Consider the following 19,688-nt stretch of genomic DNA (forward strand, 5'->3'; position numbering starts at 1 on the left):
GATGTCGCGATTTAGAGAATTCATGTGAGTATAAATAGCTTCTGAATTCCTTATTTTTTTCTGATTCACTCCAGGTTTAGTTTGTTCTCATAAATATCCACGCAAAAATAGTCAAGAATTGACTAAATGCGGCTCTTCGTCGTCTTTGAATCCTTCGAGAAATCAGACGCTGCCGTAAAATTACTCTTGCTCGTCTTCAGTTGCTCTTTGAAATGAAGTAATGAACAGCAATGAAACAAGAATAAAAACCTCTCTTTGTTCCGTTCGTTTCTCGAGCATGTTTTCCGTTTTTGCGCCAAAATTTTGAACACGCGACCTGAAATTTAATCCTTTGGGACGTTAAACCTCCCAAAGTCCAATGGTCTCCAGTGTGACCTTTTAACCTAGGGAAAATGAAACCTGAGGTACATTTAGCTAGGGAAATTTTTCCTAGGTAAAACGATTTTCCCCGGGTAAAAGCCTGTAGTGTGACCACAGCTATGTTTGAAGGTTATAAAGGAAGGCGGGAAGAGAGGAGGGCGTAAAGGTATTTGTAATCTCAGAAATTCGCTTACCAGACATTTGCCAAATGTTTCTTGTCTCCAGATCTTTGCATTCATAGCTGTTTTCAGTACTGACTACCTCTCTAATTACGACTTCATATCCTTCAAGTTTGGGGGCACTGTGAGAAAAGGCGATCACTACCTCTCCTTTACCTTCCCCACTGAAATGGATGCCGGGCTGTTCATCGCAAGTAAGCTCTATTACACTGCTAACCAGCTTCTCATCCTTGTTCAAAGGTGGAAAGCTTACTGTCGGTATATATAATCTACATTCAAACAATAGAGGTGTTGACACAGCATCTCGGGTAAATGTTAGACAAGCCCCGGCCTCAATGTCCTTAAGACTCCACGTTGTTCCTTGATCGCCTATCTTGCATCTAACAAAAAAAAGGACACTGATATTTTGCATTTGGTAGTAGTAATAGTAGTACAGCTGTGGCTCATTTTAATGCTGTTCTTCTTAAAAATCTTATGGAGTTAGCTCTATTTTGGACTGTATTTTTCAATTAAGGGGACAAATAATTTAGCGACAATCGTTTCGACGTTTTCGATGTAGGGTGAATAAAAAAAGAGAACATCTGTAGATCTATTCCTGTTCTTGTCTCTCTGGTTCTGAGCTTTCACATATTGTGTTATTTAATTGCATTGGCAGGACCTTTGGGCATCGTCGTTTAACTGTCCACTTTTGTGGAATTCGTCTACATCGCACGATAAAGTTGAAATTCTTCAGCTTATTCATTTTGGAACTTGTGTGATGATGAAGCGATGGTGGCTGGTGTCAGAATTGGTGTTCGTAGAGTCAATTATAACCGGCCCTTCCAAGCCCATTGCTTAGCAAAAGGGCCGGTAAGAAAGACTAGCTCTTCAGAGCCCTTTTTGAGTGAAAAGCAAACCAAAATTGACTGACAAGACTAAAGCATACTTTTTCCATCCTTGGGCTCTAGAGTCTGGGCTATCGACTGCCCATCTTCAACTAGGTAAATTTATGGGCCGCATTGAGGTGTTACCCTTGACGTTAGGCGTCATGTATTTAAGGCAGCCAGGCTGGCTTGAGGGCGGCGACACAAATTTCCCTTTCGTAAACGGTCGTTGTCATTTAAAACGGTCGATGCCATATCGCAAAATAGCCGAACGGACGACAGCCTTCGTGAAAAGCTCGTACATGATTGTCTAACACTAGCACGTCACTTCCGGGGTGTCTTCTGTGTCAGAGTTGTCTACAAGATGGCGGAACAATCCACGTGCGTAAGAGTTGAGCCAGCTGAATCAGACCCAGCCCATTTTTCTAGTGCTGATACGAAACGAAAGGAACTCCTTTTTCCAGTCAGTTATGGTGAGTTTGTTTTGCATTTCTCGAAATATTCGAGCATTTTCAGCTAGGATAAAGCGCTTGTTCGAGCAGTCATACAATAATGTTTCGTTGTTCTTTGTATCGTTCTACTGCCAGATGTTAAGGAACAACTTGGGAAGGGGTAAGGAATCGGGAAGGTTTCCAAAGTGGTTGGAAATTTGTGGAAGAAATTGCCGACCGACAGACGAAAGGTTGGATATGAACTTCGATAAATGCGAATGTTTGTGTATTACCCTGCACCATTTCAATGGGTTTCATTACAAAAATAATTGCCATACGAGTTATGCGGCTAACTCTGTAAAAGGTAACTTTGTATCGCCATAGGATTGGAAAGATAAAGCACAGAGCTCGAGAAAAGACCTTGATATGGGAGTAGCAGAGATAAAAAAAAAATGTCTGAAGTGCAGCGCCCAGTTCACGAGGGAGAAAGACTCCAAATATCACCAGAAATGTTGTCATGAATGCATTTGGGAGGAATGCAGTGAAACGTTTGGCCATGAGCAAAAGCTAAAAAGGCATAAAGACAAGAAACACAAAGACAGCTATAGATGTGATCATTGCCAAAATACTTTTGCAGAGATACGAAATCTTACAAGACATAGAAAAGTCGTGTTATAACCTATCCTACACAAAGTGATTTTGACCGGAGATAATTTGAAATTGCTTTTTGATCAATGTTTAAGACATAATTATTTTTTCAACTTTCAATTTCAATTTCTGAAATCAATTTTGGTCATTATGCGATACCATAAAATAACCATATCCCCTCATGGAAGGGGTTAGGTGGTTGGAATCACACATTGCATAATTAGTTGGTTATAGATATTTAGTTAATCCTTAGACCCATGCGAGTCAATGGCTGAAAATTGTTTATTCTACAATCAGGATAGCACCAAACAAACATTCATACCCACAAGGTTTCACTTGAACAAAACTGTAATAAAATTCTAAGTATTTGAGATTGGCTAGAGTACCATACAGAATGGCATCATACAAATTATCTGAACCCGTGGAAAGGTCCATAAGTTCAGGCATATCATGTTGCTGTTCAAACCAAACTTTAAATAATGACAATATTGATTTTGTGTTAGATTTTAACAGGTCAGAATAAATCAAAACTTATCTACAATGTCAAAACCTGAATCTTTTTTAACCTTGTTCTTCCAAGTCAGAGGCAGTTTTCTGTTAGGCTTGACTCGAATCATTTTTCCATTTCCTGTTTTCTTTACCTCACAGGACCCAAAAGTAAAAAGACCACTTGCCAAATAAGGTTGCATAGCTCTAGCAGAGGTTAAGGATGTAACCCTTTTTGAGGACTTGATTACTTCTTTGGCCAAACTCAGGTCTCTTGAGCTTTAGAGCTTTTGAATGTTTTTTTCACAAGAGTTTCTTAACAATTCTTCAGCATTTGCAATGGAATCATTCTGATTGTCAGTGCTCTGTATTTGTTAAACAGTTGAGCAGTTTGACCCTTGTTGTGACGTTTCCAGACTAGTTAATACCTCAATAACAAGACCACTGGAACCATCAATTTGTGAAGCATCTTTTTGCCTAGCATCACTTGAGCATAATGACTTATATCAAGCAACAGGAAGTGTTTTGCCTTTTGCAATCCTGGTCAATTTCTGCCTTTCATGTGTATTAGTGACTGGGATGAAATTGATGCAGTGCACAACATTTGTCAACCGCAGTACATACTGGTGTTTGCATGGGCTCCTGTCTTTGCCAACCGTGTAGCTACATCTTCCAAGTGTCATGTCCACTCTATAAATAAGTATGAACCAACGGGACATCCAATCAAACATTCCATTACAAATGTAATGCTTTTTAATCAAGAGATAGAAAACAGAAAACCATGGCAAGAAGGTCACATGGCCTTTAACCTGGTTGACCCATTAGGATATTAAAGGGAATATTTCTAACAGCAGAGTATGAGCTTGCATAGGCATTCTCTATTCTGTAACAATTTTTTCATTACAAGAAAAAAAAATCAATACCCCGCCATGGAGGGAATTTACCAAAGGTACCTTACCCCTCTGAAATTGTTCAATATCCTATTTGCATTTAGGTCTTCCTTATGCCAAATCAACACCCTTGAAATGCAACATAAAGGCCTGGATGAACTGCAAGGACACAGCCCGGATAATACAGGGGGGGGGGGGGGTGGAGCAGAGGGGGGCCTCTTTGTGACAAATGTTCCCATGTAGTTAGGAATTTTTCCATTTGTAATGCATGTGATGTTTCCATGTTGTATTTTCCTTGCCAGAAGAGAGGAGCCTGAAAAGCCTGTCCCCCCTTCCCCCTCTACACTGTCTCACATATCAAGATAATTAGAAATCAGAGAAGATTGGAAAATTACTGCTCACACATGTACGCCCTCTCATCCCATCATAGCAATTTGTTACTGTGATGGCTAGGAAATAAAAACACCATTGACCTTTGACTCCCTGAAAAGCTTCCAACTTTGATTTCATTATTGCCAAAGTTCTCAACAGTAGAGAGATTGGCATCCAGATCTCTTTTTTTGTCTGGGACTTTAAAACCTGTTTCCATCCTTTCCTTTCCCCATGAACTGATGTCTGTATACATCATCATAACTCCCATCAGCAAGCTTATTCTTATAATGATCTTCTAGATCAATTGTTAGCTTGTCTATTATTCTAACAACATTGTACTCTTTGGTGTGCTGTAGAATCAGATCCTTGAGAACCAAAACTGAGCCTGATCAGAAAAATTGTTGGTGTGATTCCCTCTAACAGGGAGTTCTGTCCTAAAGCATAGAGTAAAAGCTTCTTATCTCTTGCAATGGTCATCATTCAAAAGTTCACTGTAGCAGTTCTCAAAATCTTGATTTGTCTCATGATTAGCATATATAAAGACTTCTTGAAAAGGTTGAGAAAATAGGGTCTATCTGCTTGGCTGATACCCTTTTTATCCTTGTGAAGCCACTGCCAAGTTGCTAAAGCATGTGGAAGATGTAAAAAGAAGTAAAATAAATGTTGGCCAAACAGACTTCAGAACATTTCTTTCCTCTTTACAATTGTCTGTAAGAATGACGTGGGGGCCTTGTACCCTTCCACAATCATTGAACACAAATTCTGGTTAACAGGACTGAAACATTATAAAGCCATGTTTAAGTGTATGCTCCTGCTCATCACTAATGATTAAGATACCAAGTGGTAGTGCTCCAGATACACTGTGTGTGCACATTACAAACACCTTAAGAGTGTGCTCTTCAGTATTAGAAATAGCATCAACAAATGTCAACTCACCAGACTGCTGTACTTCCTTGTGTATGTGGTTCATGAGTGGCATTACCAGCAATTATAGGAGCCATATCATCACCTTCATATGTCTGGTGACAAGTAGTAGTAGTTTCAGGGTTGTCTTTCTTGTGTTGTTCAAGTGGAAGGTCTTTCATACATCATTACCGCTTGTCTACCATACCTTCCTTGCCAAATTGCGTGTTAAGGTAACTGAAGACCCTTCTCCTTGGCATAACTGCCCGATTGGCCTTTTCCTGTGAAATTCCATTCATCCTGACATCCTTTCTGAGTTCTTTTAAGCACTGTTGCCTGGCGGTTACTAATATATACCCACTTTTAAAAAGCTTCAAAACCCCTTCTGTGCACTCAGGAGAAAGTTCGTGGAAATCGAAAGCTTCAAGAGTTTCAGGTGAATGATTGTGTTCCCACTTTTTGTCCACAGAACAAAATCCCTTATTGTCTGCTTTGACTATTGTCTGAAAGGGATAATTAGTGTTCTTCGCTAGATCTAGCAGATGGATTCAAGTGTAATTAATTTCTGCTGTGGATCTTTACTTGGACTCCAGTCGCGAGTGTTGTGTTGGCATCTATAATTAGTTTGCAACACATAGCCCGTCGCTTGGTGGTGTCTTCCTTGTCTTTAATTTGACTGAAATGCTGTTTAGTACTTCGTATTCAGAGATCCAACGAGTCATATGGTGGGAAAGCCAGAAAAATCTCCTCTGTAATTTCAGGCGATTCAAATGGTTTACACCTTGAATCGACTTCTTTTATAGCTGAAGTTATTTGATCTTTAAGGAAACTATTGTCAAGTTTGTCTGCCATTTTGATTTGATAAAATCGCGATGGTTTATGAGAAAGCTAGTCACGCGGAATCTACGAGAGCGCTTTACTGTCACGCTCTGATTGTCACGCATGTCGTCGGAGAGTTGGAAGTATCGGTTACCTTCCTGGCATCGAACTTTCCGACAGCACCGACCGTTCTGAGAAATGGCATCAACCGTTTTAAATGGCAAAGACTGTTTACGAAAGGGAAATTTGCAGTGGCAACGTGAATTGTATATATCTAGTGTATCACCTGATTTTTGAAGAAAAATATGTGTATAAGTCATGTGGAATACTTCCGATACTCGCCCGATCTACCTCCCACAATTGCACTTCTAAAGGTGTAAGAAAATGAAATTGCAATTTAAAAAGGGCTGGAGATGCCAAATGAATTCAAACCTTGCCTCTTGCAAAACGAGCAAGATAATTTAGTCTTCTTCTTTAAACTAAAAAAATGTAATTGATCTGGGTCAATAGAAACTTACCTTTCTGACTCTGCATAAGGGAGATTCTTCATCCAGTCCAAGAATTTAGTCTGTGACCCACTATTTGGTGTTTCAGTTTTCAAGGTACTCGATACTGCAGCCCTAGGCCTTTGACTAGTATTCACTTAAGGTCATGGATATAAGCAATGATATAGGATATCGGTGTTAACTGGTTATCTAATCGTTCCGTCAACCTTAACCAAAGCTTGGGTTAGTAGAAGGAGACCCTGGCGATTGGCGAAAGGTTGTGGGTAAAGGTGAGTTATATTTTGGATACCTATGACCGACACCCACTACACTGTGCACTATCTAGGAGTTTAGCCCAATAAGTCAGCCATCTAAATGTACGTAAATGTATTTTACCCCAATAACCTGTTACTGTAACGATGTCACCCGGATGGCCGTGTAATAAACCAGATTTAACTATGAAAAGAAAGTACACTATATTCAGCCGCCATGACAACCGGAAAGCATGGCCCACATAACTTCCACTAACACAAATTCCGGTAAATAATACTATCAAAACATTACATCCCTTCCTTTCTTTAGAGACAAAGAGATAACAGCAAAATAAATAAATAAATAAATAAATCTATCAGCATGAAAACTGTTCAATAAAACTTAGTAACATGAAACTGAATCTAACAGACTTCAACATAAGTCCAACGTATCAACAGAGTTCAGTTCATAAAGTACATAGTCCTTGTACTTCTCCAGCATTCTGACAGTCCGCCTTGGCCTTGATGTCGCTATATTCTCCTCCAGTGGAAGGGTATTGGAAGCGTCTTGAGAAATGGCCTCTGTGGCTTCCGGTAATTCCCCTGGTGGGTTGTACCGCTTAAAACCAATGCACTGTTCCGCCTATATTCCACACCCTCTTTAGACCTAACAGTCACCTGCCGCGCCACGACTAACGCTAAAAAAGCTCCATACAATTCCTCATAATAAAATTGTAAGGAATTGTATGAAGCTCTCTGGGATACTTACAGTGCAAGCCATGTGTGTCTTCTCATGATGACGTGCCAGAGTCAATAAGTACTGCGGGTAATATCACTCCTCCCATCTTTAAATCTACTTCACTACCACTTGTAGGCTGACCGACTCCAACTGCAAATGCATAATAATCTTTCTGGCCAGTGGCTGAATCCTCTGATAGTTGGTAAGCTCTCTCCCGTGTATTATTCCCTCGCTCGTCACCTCTTGCGAAAGGTTTGCGTTCCTTTGTTTTGCAACAGACTTCAAAATGTCCAATCTCACCGCATGCATTTCACTTCTTGCTACGGGCAGGACAATTCGGGTCACGTGGCATATGTCAGTGTACTTACAGCGAAAACAGCCTCTCTCTTTTGTCTCCTGAGAACCACTAGATGGTTTACCGGGCTTACTTCCTCTGCCTCTACCCTGTGCTGTCCTTTTTCCTTTTCCTTTGCTGTAAGGTATGCCGGAAACAGCATTTACCTGACTGGATGACAGATCCATAGCCTTGACCTGCATGTTCAGTGCTTCTTGCATACGAGCCAAATCTTGTAAATCCCTCAGAGTAGCCTTTGCTTTCTCAAGAAACTTACGGCGAAGGCTGGGATCCCTGCATTTCTCAATAAGCTGTTCTCTTATTGCCTCATTGACATTTTCAAACTCGCAGGAGATCACTTTCTGCCTCAACCGACAAACAAGCTGATCCACTGACTCTCCTGACGCTTGCTTCATTTGCCTAAACTGATGCCTTTCGAATGGAACATTCAACTGTGGTGCGAAATAGTTATCCAACAACTCCATACTCTCAGCGAACGGCTTGATATCCGCACCGGTCAATAACGTGTAATAAAGCTCCTGTAAATTCAATCCTCCACTATGCAACAGCAATGCAGTTTCTGTTCATCCTTCGTAATACCTTTTGCCACCAAATACAGATGAAACGAAAGTTTCCACAACTTCCAGCGAACTGCAAGTGTGTTCGGATCTTCCTTTGGATTGAGGGTAGTAAGGCTGGCCACATCAAGAAGAGGAACAAACGTCGCAGCTGGCGAAGCTTGTGAACTTGAAATTGTACTCGAACTGGTTCCACTGTCCACCATCTTTTGAGAAAATGCCAAGACTTTTCGCACAAATGACTTCCAAAAATATCCATTACCTCACACAACGAATTGAATCCTCGTAGCCAATGTAACGATGTCACCCGGATGGCCGTGTAATAAACCAGATTTAACTATGAAACGAAACTACACTATATTCAGCCGCCAAAACAACCAGAAAGCATGGCCCACACAACTATCCATGATCCTTTGCATGTTTGCAATGTCCGAAAACTTCCGCTAACACAACTTCCGGTAGACAATACTATCGTAGCATTACAGTGACAGTCGAACCTGTATTATGCGACACCGTCTTAAGCAGTCACTCTTCATTAGGCAGTGGTTTTTTCAAAGTACCGGAATTCGTTATCGCTCAATTACTCAGCTTTCACCTCTATTAAGCGGTCACCTCTATCAAACGGTCGAGGTCACCCTTTATTGAGTTCTAACGACTTTGTTTAAAGTGTGCTTAATCTGTACTAAACTATCACCTAAGGCAGGACCACTCAAATAAAACTTAGAATAGTCTTTCAAGTAAAATGTAATTCATATTTATTTCCCGAGATCAATGTTGGTAATATTTTTGAGGGAGTTTTTGATTTTTTAGGTGGTCAATTATGGCACAAAACGACGTTTTTTTTCATGTTTTTTGGTATTATTAGGGAGCTCGTTACCCATCTACTACCAAGGTCTCCTTTCCCACGCCTTACAATCCTCAAGGCCAACGACTCGGTATCAAATAACACTAAAAAAAAATAATCACCCCTTTATTAAGAACTGTCTAGTCATCTTCATTCTTCCTTCCCTCCTTCCTTCCTCCTTCCCTCCATATTTCTTCTTTTCAATTTTTCTTACTTCATTCATCCCTTCAATTCAATTAGCGGCTCGTCCTTCTCACCTTGAAATTCCTACCTCCCGTTCTGCCTTTCTCCCTCCGTCCATTACTCTCTACTCTTCAATTCAATTTCTCTTTTCATCTCTCTCCCTTCCCCTCTCTCTACCTCCTCAATCTCTTTCCTTCATCCTCACTCCTTCCTTCTTTCACTTTCTGCATCATTTTCAGGAACATTAATAGAGTCGCTCCACTGATTGGGTTCGAGAAATTTTATTTCTTTCACGTAAATTTGGGTAAAATCAATGGTTTTTATTTGCAATACTCGGTAATGCAGGTAAGAACAAAAACTTTCCGGCACATTTTAAAATTGATTTTAAACTACTAAGATAGAATTAAATGTAATTAGACTCCTTCTTCGTCTCCCTCTTCCTTTGATTTTCCATACTTACTCCTTCCCTACCTATTCCGTCATATTTCGTTAAACCTGGTTGCTGTTGTTCAAGATATTCGGTGATACAGCAACGAAAACCGAAGTTTTTAGTACCTTTTATAATTTATTTTTCCTGTAGAATAATTCTTAGCAGGAATTTTCTTAGACATTGTACTTAAAAGTTAAACACTATCACCTGCTTTCGCTTTGCTTTTTTCAGGGCCTGGGTCAGAAGGGGAAAACAATGATCGCCTTTTCTTTGGAGTAGAACTCTCTTCATCCGGATCATCTGTAAACATAGAAAAAAAACTTATCATGACAATCTTTTAAGCAAACATATTAGAATTCGTATTTCACTGGATGAGAGTAACAAATAAAGAGGCTAAAGAAGCCTCTTTCAATTCTCATTGAAACTAAAATAACTCTACAAGGTAGCAAAGAAAAAGAAGAAAACTGCATCTTTAAAGCATTAAAAATGAATGCAAAGACCTTTGTACCAACAAGTGCGCTCGTTTTATTACAATATAAACGAAAGAAAACTGAGTGAAAGGAAAATCAATGAAAGGAAAATCGATTAAACGAAATTGTATAAAGCAAAATACATGAAGGGAAAATGAAGTAGGCGAACGCGATTTGACTTACTGAGCAGGAAGGTTTGTTTATGCAGACAATTAACAGAGCGCTCCAACAGTCAGATAACGTACCATGAAATGCAACTTGAGTTCAAGAATTATGTTTAATGAGTTAAACTAGAAATTTCTCTTTCTCCTTACATTTATCATTCACGGAATTAGTTGGTGAAGTGGTAAAATATTATCAGTAATGGTTAACACATTACCAATCAGTTCTCTCAGAGTAGTAAGATATCGAGACGGTGTGAATGTATAACCTGAACGACGTAAATAGATGTAAATAGATTAGATCAATTATCTACCGTCTAGTAGACAACCGTCTTTCCTCCTTTTTCTCCCTTCTTTCCCTTCTTTCCGTTCTTTCTTTTTTTCCATACTTTCTTTATGATCCAATTTCCTGGTCATTCTTACCCCCCTAACAACTCTCTATCTCTCTCTCTTCCACCCCTCTCTCTTTGCGCTCGAAACTCTTCTCCTTTCCTCAGATCTCCCTCTTCCTTCTGGTCCTTCCATTTTCACTCCTTCCCTCATTTTTCCGTCATATTTTGGTACAACTTGTGGTTTTTATTCAAGATATTCGGTAATTAGGCCACGAACACAAAAGTTTTCAGTATGTTTCGACTTTGATATTTTCCTTGCTACTTAGCAAACCTCTTGAACAGGAATTTTCTTTGACATTGTACTTTAACGTTAAACAATATCACCTGCTGCCTCTTTGCGTTTTTTAGGGCCTGGGCCGAGAAAGGGAATTGATGACCACCGACTCCCTAGAGTATCAATCTCTTCATCCGAATCATCTGTAAACATTGACAAAAAAACTCCTTTAGGCAAACATATTGGAATCAGTTTTTCACTGAATGAGTAACAAATCGAGGAGCTAAAAGAGGCCACTTTCAGTTCTCCTTGAAGCTAATCAAATAAAATTCTACAAGGCAGAGAAGTATGGGTTTGATCATCTGAAAAGAAGAAAAGTGCATCTTGTATGCATCAAAAATTGATGAAACAACTTTTCTACCCCCAGGTCGGCTTGTGCTACCTGCTATGAAAATGAAAGAAAACTGAATGAAGGGAAAATCGATGAAAGGAAGAATTGATTAAATGAAAATGAATAAAGCGGAAAAACATGACGAAAAATTGAATTAAGCGAAAACGAATAACTTGCTGAACAGGAAAGTTTGTTCATGATGATAATTCATGGAGTACTCTAAAATATTACGAAATTCAATTTGAGTTCAAGAATCATGTTTAATAAGGGAAACTAGAATTTTTCTTTCTCTTCAGAGTTATCTTTCACGGAATTAGCAGGTGAAATGGTAAAATATTTTCAGTAATGGTGGACGCATTACCACCGCTGCTGCTGCTGCTCAGTACCGTTCTTGCCATAGTACGATCACCGAGTAATCCATACGGTGTGGATTTATAACCTGAAAGACATAGATAGATGTAAACAGATTAGATAAACTATCCACCGTCCTTCCTCCTTCCTCCCTCCATCCTTCCTTCCTCCTTCCTCCTACTTCATCCTTCATCCTTCATCCTTGTATAGTTCGCTCAGTAGTGGTTGTGTTTCTATTAAATGCCAGTTTTTCATGAGAATTTGCTTTTTGTGTGGCACTGAGTACGCACATCAGGGATTGCGTCTTTTTCGAATCGTTCGCCTTCGTAGATGTACAGCCATTTTTTTTTACTGTCTCGATCGTTAAGTTGTCTTGATTGCTTTCAGCTTGCGCCACGCGCGCTGATTCGATCGTACTACAGTTCTTAGCGTTCAGTGTTCCAGCCGTTTTGGCTCGTTTTCTTTTCTTTATTTCGGTATTAAAACGACCGATTTCACGTTCATAGAAGCACATGATCGCCTTTACTGTTTCTTGCTCCGCGTTGTTAAGGATTTGCTTTTTCTCATTTTTTAAGTCCTCGTCTGCTCTTATTTTGGCCCTCGCCCTATATTGTAGGGATTCTGGGCATGTTCTGCTGGGCATTTTGTACAGAGGGATTTGTTCGTTATCCTCAGACTTGCCGAGTAGATCATCTTCAGTGGCGGTGTCGTATGAGGCTTCCATGTTTTCTTCATTCTCTGAATGGCATTGCTTTGGTCCGGCGCGTTTAGTAGCCCATCTGCCGTTATAATGTCTTTCGACATTTTCTGTAGATGGTCAGGCAAGACCGCAGTTTCGATCCTAATCTTGTGGATCTCGTCAGTTGCCGATTAACTAAATAGACTGGTAGAGATTCGTTGTCGGTATCATTCGGGAATTTTGCTCCCTATCCAGGCGAACCTCTCGCAGATAGCCAAGATGCTGATATGGCCGCCGATGAAGAAGACGAGGATGGCATTTTGCCCGATATCCTCTTTTTCGGCTTCCCAACATGCAAGCCACACTCCATGCTTTTACCCTTCTTTCACAGAAGTACACAACCAGTGACGTCACAGGGCTGTTTTGGCCGCGCCAAGATGGCCGCCAATTTTGATCTCAGCCGGTCAACTTCGAATTGTTAAAAATGTACTTTCCGCTATGCGTTGGCCCAAAAAAAGTACACAGCGTTTGCAAATAACGTTCAAACTCTATTATATTGCAAAAATCTCGGATATGAAAATTACGTTTCAGTAGCACTTTAAGGCTGAAAGGAAAACTGCGATGTTTAGAGATGTTCGTGATCATCATAAACGGGATATGGACAAACTCTTAAAGTGTCATAACCGGTACAATGCTTATCAATGCGAAGATGTCAATAGAAGACTTAATCTTTTTTGCATCAACATTAAGTTCATGTTAAGTCCATAACCGTCTCCCGGTTAGTTCTGTTGGTTAGAGCGCCAGATTGTGTTGTGCGGGAGGTCGAGGGTTCGAGCCCTGGCCGGACCAATACTCGTGGTCTTAAGATAATTGAGGATAATTTGCTACCACTCTATAATATCAAGAAATGGATATATATTCTGGTCGTCTCGGATGAGGACGAATAAACCGTAGGCCCGTCTCCTGCAGGGTTAGCTAGGGGTAGGAGACGTTAATTTCCCACGCACGAGATAACTGTGTGGTGGATGTCCTCCCCTGGGTGGGATGAGTGGGTGTTTGTACGAAGAAACTAGCACTACCATGCTACTCTGAAATTCGAACGGAAATAAAGTTATGTCTGTATGATGCGTGTTTTCCGGTATATCAGTGCGTGTGTCTAATAAGGACCCCCGTTCTTTTCTCCTTTAATCAACACCTATTGGACCAACGACGAAAATTGATTCAGCGAAGTAACATATCAGGAAATTCTGTTTCGATTGAGATCCAAACTCTTCAAGAGAAAATTAACAAGTTAATCAGAGATAATCAAGTTCGGGCGGCTAAGGAAATTTTGAGAAAGATAGTGCGGGATCCAAGTCTTGGTGGTCAACAGCCAATTCCCTAACAGGCCCGAAGTCCACCAACTCGCAAGTAACCTCAATTATTTCTCCGTGTGAGATCAATAATTTTTTTTGTTCTATCAACACTGATCCCCTTTTTAAACCCATTGACACTGTCGCTATCCCGTAATCAAGCGAGATTCCTGTTTTAACAGTCTCCTGTGTTACCAGGAGTCTATTGAAATTAAAATGAACTGCCTCTGGTCTAGATTGAATCCCGTACTGGCTTTGGAAAGAGTTTGCTTACGACCTCGCCCCTGTTGTTACCGGGTTTACATGCAGAAAGCGAAGCTGTTGTTATCCATATCTTCAACTGTTCTTTGGAAAACCACATTGGGCCTGATCTTTGGAAGTTGGCCGACATAACTCCCTTGCCTAAAGAGCCCAAAAGTTGCACACAGTTGCGGCCTATTTCGCTGACTAATGTAATAATGAGGGTTTTTGAGCGTCTTGTATACAAACAAGAATTATCTCAGTATATGATAATAATAATAACAATAATAATAATCATCGTCATCATCATCATCATCATCATAATGATCATAATAAAGAGTATTTCTACAGCGCACAACTGCAATAAATTGCCCATGGCGCTTTACAACGAATAAAATAAATTATAAACAAACTACATTTACTAACATTCACTAACAAACATTTTAAAAAGATAAATTTTCAAAATTCTTTTAAAGATGTCAACCGAAGAACTCCTACGTATTGAAAGAGGCAAAGAGTTCCACAATCTGGGAGCACATACTGCAAACGAGCGATCTCCATAAGTTCGCATTTTTGAAGGTGGCTCTACAAGGTTGCCATTACTAACAGATCGCAAAGAATAAGAGCTCCTACGATAAATTAAAAGATCAGACAAATAAGACGAGGCCTTACCATTAAGAGATTTATAACCTAAAAGAAGAGTCTTAAAAACAATACGATGCCTAATGGGAAGCCAATGCAGATCGATTAAAGTCAATTAACTTCATTAGCTTTGACCAGTTTGCATACCGCAAACGCCACAGTACGACTATGGCCTTAAAGTGCACCTAGACCCAAAACAATTTTTTCGCTTAACGAAGTAAGCTTATTTTTTTGAGTATTTCTGCGCAAAAATTTTTTTATTTGCTCAAATCTTCAATTTTCTGTTCCCAGTCAAAATACGGATAATCGGCCGCCATCTTGCCCCACGACCGAGTTTAAAGAGGAATGGCTCTAGTGGGTAATGTGACGTCAAATCGAGAACAAGGAAGTCTGCATTTCACACATTTTCACTTGTTTGGGATGGTTGTAGTCGATAATTGTCCGAAAATATGCCGACTAAGTGTGTTGTAGAAGGATGTAGCAACGTGCGAAATTTGCAAGAGGGTATCGCGCTTCATACATTAATAATAATAAAGACTTTATTTTACGAGGGTAACACATAATAGCATAGCTAATAAACTTGTGGCCCTCACTCAGAAATAATTACAATATAAAAACTAGTATAATACAATATGAAAATAGAAACTAATATAATATAATATAATTACAAGATAAGTAAAGAACGTCATATTTTATTAAAATTAGTGGCTTTATGTCATAATATTCGTTGACAAGGGGCCACGTAAATTTGAAACTAATTTTTTCCTTGTTACTGAACAAAACTTTCAAGCAGACATTTCCTCAGACATACACTTAAAAACTAAACATTATCACCTGCTGCCACTTTGATTCTTTTAGGATTTGTGCAAGAAGGAGAAGGTGGCATCCGTCTCCCTTCAGTATCCGAATCATCTGTAAAAAATTTATGAAAAATCATACCTTCAGTAAAATGTGGCAATTCCGTTTCACTGGATATAATTTCCAAGTTGAGAGGCTGAAAATCATTCACTACAAATGACCGAAACCACTCTTCTACCTACAGTGTACAGGTTGGCAGGTGCTTCCTCATTGAACTCAATGAACCTTACCTAGACGACCTTGCAAGCGGCAATTGTCTAGAATTATCGTCAAGCCTTTTACTAGTTTATTTTACTTTGTTTTGTTTTGCTGTTAATCTGTTCCTTTGCTCTTTGTTTGCAGGACGGTTAGTTTTGGTATGAGAATCGGTTGCCATTGTGAATCACATTACGCAACATTTGCTGGTGTTATAGCTAAAAATGTTACATCATAAAAAGCGTTTTTATGCAGCAAATATCTATATCCATTGCGTTTGGACATAGAATTTCTTTAATAAAAGTAGTTACTGTTTCATCTAATTGCCACACACACTGTGCCCTTACCTTCGAAGTGAGGCCAGGACTCGAAAACATAAGCATCTTTTAAAGTGTGCGCAACAAGAGAGGCTGCCATAAGACTGGCAAATGGTCTCCAATGATCAGTTTCAGATTTTTTACCATCGGCGAGGTTTGAAACGCCCTTGATAACGATCCATTCGATGTTGAGGTCATGGGCAGCTACGAAAAGACCTAAAAGACAAACACGGTTTCGTGTTAAAGAGACGCTAAAGACAACTTTGAAATTTTGCATTTTAAGTTTAGCAAAGATATGAATATTGCAGGTGAGTTACAACTAATAAAATTGCGATTGACTGTAAATAAGTTAGAAAAGGAGACACTCCAGGCAGACAGTTAGACACAGAGACTCGCGGAACACAGAGATAAACAAGCGCACCCAGAGAGACACACAAACAGCAAGACACACAGAGAGACAGTGAAAGCTGGATACAAACACTTGTCATAAAAGTTGGAAAGCAAGCAAGGAAGAATTGAAGAGCTCCAGGAGTTGTAATCCTGGTTCGTTGGTGCTGTTGTTGTTTAACAGTAGCTATTATTCCATCTCTTAGATATGTTTCGTTCATGGTGTTCAGGTTCAATGAGAAGCGTTTTGGCATAAAAGAAACAACCCTTGATTGGTTGACATCTTATCTGTCTTGACGTAAGCAGTTTGTTCAAGTTTAGAATGGTTGTTCTTCTCAACAGTTGTTGATACGTGGTGTGCCACAGGGGTCTGTGCTTGGACCGTTGTTATATCTTACGTACACATCTCGTATTGTAGATATCATCAGAAGGCACAATCATGTATATCATTTATACGCTGCTGATACCCAAGTTTCTATCTCGTTTGAAACTGGCTGTTCTGCTGATCCTGAACAAGTAAAGTCTTAGTGGGAAGTTGTTTTCAGGATATTGACTATTGGATGACATTTTGCTAATGCATGCCCTAATAAGATATGCTTCAACTGTGATGTTACCGGACACGAAGCGCGGGAATACCCACGCCCAAGTCTTTGTTGTATTTGCAAGCAAGAGGGCCACTATGGTGTGAATTGCCAATACTCATGGGTCTCCCCAGCGGTCCATGGCACCGCAACGGATGAATTGGCAGACGTAAACATCGACACGTCTGATGACCAACAATCAATTGATGAAAATCTTCCACTCGCTTCCGCTCTTCCGCCCAGAAAATCCATTGACGAAATTCTTACGCCAGAAAATCTTCCATCCACCGAGGAAAATCTTACGCCTGAAAATCTACCATCCACCGGCGACCCTCCAGCTACTGACGAAAACTTTACGTTCGACCACTCTACCGATTCTTTGCCTGCCTCTTCAGAATTGTCGCCAACACCACCTATTTCCTCTGATTCGCCGATCCTGGACCCTCAAGGCCTTATGACCTCAACTAAACCCGCTAAACCGCCATCTCGTCGTACAACTACCCGTCTCGCCGAACCATCTCTCGCCTGTTCCAGAAAATCAACTACTCCGACTCTTGTCGCCAGAAAATCTCGCTCTGCGATACCTGTTCCAACCTCAACACCCATCTCTTCTTTAGACACTCCTGAAAACGATATGGAAACTACACACGACCTCAAAGGAATATCCTCCGACCTCTCTCCATCTCGCAATGAAACCTGTACCTACCCCAGGAAAGAAAAAAGGAAAAAATACAAACTCAAAGAAACCTCTACCTACCCCAGGAAAGAAAAAAGGAAAAGATAGAAACTCAAAGAAACCTCTACCTACCCCAGGAAAGAAAAAAGGAAGAAATAGAAACTCAAAGAAACCTCTACCTACCCCAAGAAAGAAAAAAGGAAGAAATAGAAACTCAAAGAAACCTCTACCTACCCCAGGAAAGAAAAAAGGAGAAAATACAAACTAAAAACAATCAAAGTAAATCCGATACGTGACGATTCACTTTCAAGATCGAAGCGGCGCAGCGTCGCTTCGTTGTAAAAACCGCTCCGAAATCTGCGTTGCCTTTGTGAATGATTATGATTAGCATAATGGCGGCCACGCTTTGCTTTAGCTCCAAGGTTCAAAGAGGTTTTCTACTTTTAGGCTTCGTTTTAACGCATCTAAATGTCATCCATAATGCAGCTAAGTATCCTCTTCATCAGTACACTACCTTGATTGTACCACAAGCACTAAATACTGCAATTGAGGGCGTTATTTGTCTCCGGACTTCTGCCGGTGACCACAACTTCAAGCCGGCGACTTCTGGCGGTTTTTGTAAACTCCAAGGGTTCCTGCAGTTCAGAAATAGTTTTGTACTATGCAAACTCTGTGGCTACTACACAGATACTTTTACTTTCTGGTGATGTAGAGCTAAATCCTGGATCGCAAGGCATATCTACGGAAGCTGAAGATTTTTTACTGAACTTTGCGAGTGAAATCAACGGTGGCTCAAATAATTTGAATAAAGGCTGATAGTTTCGAAAGAAATTAATTCAAATAATTTGAGTATAGCACAATTGAATGTTCGAAGCTTGAGGAATAAGATGGATGAAATCAAGCTATTACTTAGTGTGTCGTTTCGACATTTTAACAATTACCGAAATCTTTTTAAACGCGAGAATATCGAACAAGCAATTACATGTGGATAACTATAAGATTGTTAGAAGGGACAGAAATACGGGACAGGATGGAGGTGGCTGTTTGACTTACATTGCGTGCCATATTTGTTATTCAAGGCTCAAATCCCTAGAGCCTCCTGATGTTGAATTAATCTGGAGCAAAATTATGTATATTCGTCTGCGTTGATACTAGGAAATTGTTATCGACCTCATACTGACTTCCAGTTCTACAAACGATTTTGCGATTGTCTGGAGAAAGTGTGGCTTAGGCACAGGAATGTGGTACTTGTCGGTGATTTTAATTCAGACCATTTTCGTAGCTACGAGGGTGTTACATCATACGCCGGTAAAAGATTACAAGATATACTCCAGCAATTTAGCTATAGCGTAATGAACGATAGGAACCAGCCAACAAGAGTTACAAGAGTTACAAGTGACACACAAACACTGATTGACTTGGTTATTACCAGCAAGCCGGAGATTATCAAAGGAACTATTAAAAAAACTGAGTTGGGAATCTCAGATCATAAGCTGGTTCCTGCTACAATATGGTCCAAAGTAAAAAGGCCGCCTCCAAAGATAGTCAGAGCCCGCACCTTCAAAAGATTTGATCAAGCTGCTTTTCTGAAGGTTATCGAGTGCCTCGTGGTCAGTATGTTCAGTGTTTAACGATCCAGGCGATTGCTATTAGGCGTGGTCACACATATTCAAAGATATCTGTCAGGTGCATGCGCCTTACAGGGAAGTTAAAATTAGGAACGTCTCGGTACCTTGGATAACACCGCAAATACGGCACTTGATGAATAAACGTTTCAAAATGTTTAAAATGGCATAACGTCTGGGTGATCCAAATCTGTGGGCTGAGTATCGGGAGTTGCGGAATAGAGTGACAAGGGAAGTGAGGCTCTCTAAGAGCAGATACTACTTGGAATTGTTCAATGAAGTGAAGGATTGTAAATCCTACTGGAGACTGGTAAAAAATGAGACAAACGGCAAATCGATTACCCCGATTTTAGGGGTCAGGA

General features: G+C 40.1%; 1 protein-coding gene across 3 annotated transcripts in view; it reads right to left on the bottom strand.

Moving 5' to 3' along the window:
- Positions 1–19,688, bottom strand: part of LOC111329602 (uncharacterized) — a 66,767-nt gene that overhangs the window by 28,788 nt on the left and 18,291 nt on the right. The window contains exons 3-10 of one of the 3 annotated variants that reach the window (XM_088754286.1): positions 16,088–16,273; positions 15,522–15,599; positions 11,785–11,862; positions 11,143–11,235; positions 10,645–10,695; positions 10,003–10,095; positions 6,470–6,593; positions 555–919 (exon numbers count right to left, since the gene is read on the bottom strand). In XM_088754286.1, coding sequence (XP_088610412.1) covers positions 555–919; positions 6,470–6,593; positions 10,003–10,095; positions 10,645–10,695; positions 11,143–11,235; positions 11,785–11,862; positions 15,522–15,599; positions 16,088–16,273 — 1,068 coding nt within the window. The remainder of the gene's footprint in view (positions 1–554; positions 920–6,469; positions 6,594–10,002; positions 10,096–10,644; positions 10,696–11,142; positions 11,236–11,784; positions 11,863–15,521; positions 15,600–16,087; positions 16,274–19,688) is intronic. The other 2 variants (XM_088754287.1, XM_088754288.1) reach the window with 2 other exon arrangements.

Source organism: Stylophora pistillata, chromosome 3, assembly GCF_964205215.1.
Source record: "Stylophora pistillata chromosome 3, jaStyPist1.2, whole genome shotgun sequence".
Taxonomy (NCBI): Eukaryota; Metazoa; Cnidaria; class Anthozoa; order Scleractinia; family Pocilloporidae; genus Stylophora; species Stylophora pistillata.